The following is a 5,274-nucleotide window of genomic DNA, read 5'->3' as shown; positions in this document are numbered from 1 at the left end:
ATATATATATATATATATATATATATATATATATATATATATATATATATATATATATATATGTGTGTGTGTGTGTGTGTGTGTGTGTGTACTCAGGATAAAATGAAAAAAGAAAACCGAGGAAGAAAATTTTCCTCTTCTCTTAATACATGACACATAAATATACTGCCCTTTTAATATTTCTCTTAGATTTCTGGTCTTAGTGGTATTTGCAGTATACAGTATGTTTTCTTTCAATTTCCCACAGTAGATTGATGCATCGCCTTCTTGGTAATGACAATTTGTTGAAGTATATCGGTACTTTTCCAGTAACAAGCTTATATAAGACGTGGACCTACACCTCATTATGTCATCTGAACCACCGCAATACGCTGAATGCTCTCTTATCATAAATCAGACTCAGCAATACAAAGATACGCATGCACTAAGGTAGCTTTTTAAATTCACTTCAACCAAAACACGTGTCTCCACAGATATTATTTTTGAATATTCTACTTAATCCAACATTACAGTTACAAGAGCACAGAAATGACGTGAACACTGAAAATAACCCATGTTTTGCAGAGGGAACTCGAAGCCTTGATAGATTTACCTTCGTGATCTAAATCCAAAAGCCAAACGTCTGAGATCACCTAAGTATTGCCACCACTGTCAGTAGATCGAACTTGAGGGCAATGAAAATATTGGTATTGTGAATTTCAGTATATTTTTGCATCTAGGTTAACGCATTATTTAACTTTTACATTAACTTTTCTGGTTTGATAAGGTTCATAAACTAACACACAAAAAAAGATGAATAGTGTGTACAAAGAAGAAAAAACTATCATGAGCTTCTACTGGGAATAAACTCGAGTCTCCCGCTTCAAAGGCACGCATGCTACAACATAGCCAGAAGGAAATTATAATTGTAGAAATTAATGATAGTTAGGAAAATAAATTGTATGAGCGGTAATTAATTTGAATGAAATGTTGATCAAAGTGATGTCATAATGTAAGGTCATAAATTGTGATAAAGCACTGTAAAGCATTATAATATTATTCCTGCAGCTTTCGACACCCCTGTGCATTGCGAATCAAAAAGCATGCATTTTTCTCACCTTTTCTGTTAATATATCAATCTCATTATATTTGCAAAATGTTGTGTAATTGGTGGAAAATCGATAAGGGAATAACATAAACACACGCTTAATTCACTATACAAGCGATTAGGCGTGAAGGTCTGAAATATGCAACTCTACAGAAAGCTATCTCCACTAACAGACAGAAGTTATCAGATGCGGCTGAAGGAAGGTCTTTAAACATCAATCGGATTTATATAGTATAACGTATACCGTGCATATAAATTGTTGTTCTTTATTGAAGTTTCGCGTCTCTGTTCATAACAGAAGCTATACGGTACGTAGAACTATAATTTAAGGTGAAGCACAAGCGAGTTAAATGAGTTCACTGCTTTCTCACAGGAAATCGAACGCGGAACTACGTGTTTCAAAGACGTGCACACTAACTACTAGAACAGCTAGGAGGGCTACCTATAGTATATAGTACACATGGAATAATATATAGTTTCCGATTAACTAACTTACTAAGTCTATGGCTTATGAAACCCGGAGGTTCAATGCCGTGTTGAATTGAATTGAAAATGCCTTTATTCATGAGGCGAGGTTCAGCCGTAGACTGCTCTACCACCTAACCTAACAAAAGTACAATCAGGAATGTCACATGGGAATATATATAAAGATATTATACACGTACATATATAACGACAATAAACATATATCGTTTAGTTAACTACAAACTAATATTATATATATATATATATATATATATATATATATATTGAAGGAAACCAATATGAAATAAGAATATAATACTTGTCCTCTATACTACAATATGCATACAAAATTGGTTTACTTGCTGCAGTCTAAAGCGTAGGTGTTCAAGCTAAGTTTCTATTGATGTAAAAGATGATCCTTTACCCTACGTTTGAAGGTCAAGAATCCTTTGCACTCGGTTATATCGGAAGGTAATGAATTCCAGGCTCTCACAGCTGAAATAGAGAATGATTTTGCTGCTTTTGTTAATGTATGCCGCGGGATGTCAAATGTACGGGAACGTTTTGTTTCGTATGGATGGATTTCATTTCGGAACGTCAGTTTACTTTTAAGATAAAGGGGGCTATTATTGTGTATGACCTTATGTATCTGGCAGTACAGATGCAACAAACGCCTCCTTGACATTGTTAGAATGTTGTTTTGATTTAGTAAGGGCAGTATATGTTCACATTTTCGCGTGTTATAGATAAATCTCATGCAGACATTTCGAACTTTTTGGATTGATATTGCTAAGGATTTAATAATGACTGGTCCATATACAGAATTACAATAGTCGAACAGTGGAAAAATAAGCGTGTTCACTAAATACAGTTTTGTGTTCTGATTTAGAAAATCATTATATTTATATAATAATCGCAGAATTGATATTGATTTATTAGATACAGTAGATATATGTCGCTTCTAGTTTAACTCACCATCTAGTATTAATCCGATATTTTTTACTGAAGGTGAGTAATCTAACGGCGTGTCTCGAATGGAAATATTAATTTGTCCAGTTTCCAATTTCCTAAGATTTTCTCTTGTTCCCATGACTGTAAATATGCATTTACTTGCGTTTATTTTCAAGGAATTGGACAAGCACCAATCACTAAATATTTCTAAGTCCTCATTGATGAGGACTGCAGTTTGTAAGGCGTGCTCTGGAGACGTGGCTAAGCAGAGTTGTGTATCATCCGCGTACAGATGTATTCTAGAGTGTAGCTTTGGTACGTCTGCTGTATATAGACAAAATAGCAGAGGTCCTAGTATTGATCCCTGTGGCACTCCTCTTTGAAGACTGATTCGGTTTGATACTGCAAGTTTAGGATCTCTTAGTACCACTCTTTGTTGCCTATCTGAAAGATGTGATCTGAACCACTGGATCGTGTTGGTGGAAAAGTTATAGTATTTCATTTTAGCTAGGAGTAAGTCGTGATGAACTGAATCAAATGCTTTAGTAAGAACTAATAATACCAGGAATGATATCTGGTTGTTATCTAATGCTCGAAAAATGTCGTCAGTGATATGAAGTAGGGCTGTGGCAGTGCTATGTGAATTGCGAAAGCCTCATTGGTGTAGGGGTAAGATATTATTATTAATTACGTAATCATTGAGCTGGTTATGCACAAGTTTCTTCACAACTTTCGACAATATTGGTAATAGGCCTAAGGTCGTTTAGAGATGATACATTTTGCTTTTTCGCTATAGGCATTACAAAAGCTTCTTTCCAGGATAATGGAAAGGAGCATGTGGTTATGGAATAATTTATTATATGTGTTAATGGTGATATAATGTGCGGTAAAACAAGTCTAAGCATCTTTCCTGCAATGCCTTCTGTCCAGCTGCATTCGAATTTAAATTTTTAATAGCATTCTGAACATCGAAATTGCTTATATTACGGAGTTCGAATGAATTCATACTTGAACAGAATTTAGTATTATTATATACAGTTAGTCGGTTTTGAACTGCATTCTCGTCGATATTTCTATCATTACAAATTTCACCAAAGTGCGCGTTAATCTCCTTGCAGTCTGCAAGATCATCTGGTAATGCTTGGGATTTTTTTCGACTACTAATACCGAGGGTTCTTAATTTATTCCACACATCCTTGGAGCTCAGATTATAACTATTAAAAAACTGTGTGAAATATGCTCTTTTCTCTTGTCGTATCACGGCTGTAGTAAAGTTCCGTAGTTGTTTGTATTCATTCCAAAGAACATCAGTTCTTGTCCGTTTGAATTTGAGATATGCACGATTTTTTAATTTTATTAGAAGCTGGACGTTGTCAGTTAACCACGGACTGTTGTTTCTTGTAATCCTCAAAGAACATAGAGGGGCATGTTTATCAAAACTGCTAACTATTGTGTTTTCTAAGAATTCGACTTTCTTATCTATGTCAGGTAGGTTTTCAATTGATTTCCAATCTATGCATTCTATATCACTGGTGAATTTGGACTGATCAAAATACTTAAAATTGCGATATGTCTTTATTTTGCTCTTGTCTTTTGTTGGTTTTTCTAATTGCAAACATATATATGCTAAAGAGTGATCTGAAGTACCGATTGGTAGTTTTACTCCACTGGAATGAATTATATTGATATTACTAGTAATAAATACATCAAGAAGTGTTTCAGTGGTTTCAGTGATGCGTGTTGGTTCGTTTAAGATTTGCGTCAGCTGAAAGCTATCAAGTATTGAACATAAATAAACTGTGTCACGCTTCGAAGACGTAAGGAAATCACAATTCAGGTCTCCTATGATGAGCAGATTATCAGTCATAGAGCCTACATTCGTGATTACTTCTTCGAGCATCGCCAATTTAGTGTATGCAACGCTGGGTGGTCTGTATATGGCACATATGCCTAACCTAACCGAATTTATGTTAATTTTGAGACATACACAGTCAATTTCGTCTTTATGCGAGACATCAACATTAAGCAGTTTCACATTTAAATTACTACGGAAATATACAGCAACTCCTCCTCCTCGCCTGTCCGTCCGATCACTTCTCAACAAACGATAGTTGTGTATTTCAACGGCTGATAAGTTTAGGGCACTATCGAGCCATGATTCAGTTATGACAATAAGATCGTATTTTTCCTCGTTTGCCAAGATTCGCAATTCGTCAATTTTTGGAGCAAGGGAACGAACATTTGCTTGAGCAATTCTAAGCTTCGTTGATTTTTTTTCGGGAGGTCTATGCCGTATAAAAGATTCATTAGTACTGTTCGTGAGAGTTGTATTGCTTCCTACTATATATGGTGATCTATTCATAAATTAGAAATCTACTGAGTATTGCATAAAAATTGAATATAACTTGAGTGCATGGATGACTATGTAAATATATGGAGATATTTAACTTAAGATATTCTATTAGCTTACCTTGACTGGCAGCAACCAAACAACCAATTAAGATACACAAATTTGAACACATTATAATTTTTATACCTATACAAACACTAAACATATAATTGTCACTATCAAAAGTAGAAAATAAGAATTGCAAAAGAATAAACGTATCAATATAGTAGACGGTAATGAGTACAAACTTTGCGGCAAAATGTCCGTGCTTACAATTTAGCATGGTTCATGCCTGTTGTGCTATAGTCCCAAATTGTTAAACACATTTAAAAAATATATAATTAAAAAATACATAGGCCAGAAACGATTACGAAATATAACA

General features: G+C 34.5%; 1 protein-coding gene across 1 annotated transcript; it reads right to left on the bottom strand.

The window, feature by feature from the left end:
• Nucleotides 1–3,368: 3,368 nt before the first annotated feature.
• Nucleotides 3,369–4,865, bottom strand: LOC145681930 (uncharacterized). The gene has a single exon (XM_081753531.1). It carries the CDS (start codon nt 4,863–4,865, stop codon nt 3,369–3,371), a length of 1,497 nt encoding a protein of 498 aa, XP_081609657.1.
• Nucleotides 4,866–5,274: the final 409 nt, after the last annotated feature.

Source organism: Thermobia domestica, chromosome 3 (genome assembly GCF_964235325.1).
Source record: "Thermobia domestica chromosome 3, izTheDome1.hap1.1, whole genome shotgun sequence".
Taxonomy (NCBI): Eukaryota; Metazoa; Arthropoda; class Insecta; order Zygentoma; family Lepismatidae; genus Thermobia; species Thermobia domestica.
The sequence above is the reverse complement of the archived record's forward strand: the minus strand, read 5'-3'. Positions and strand labels throughout refer to the sequence as shown.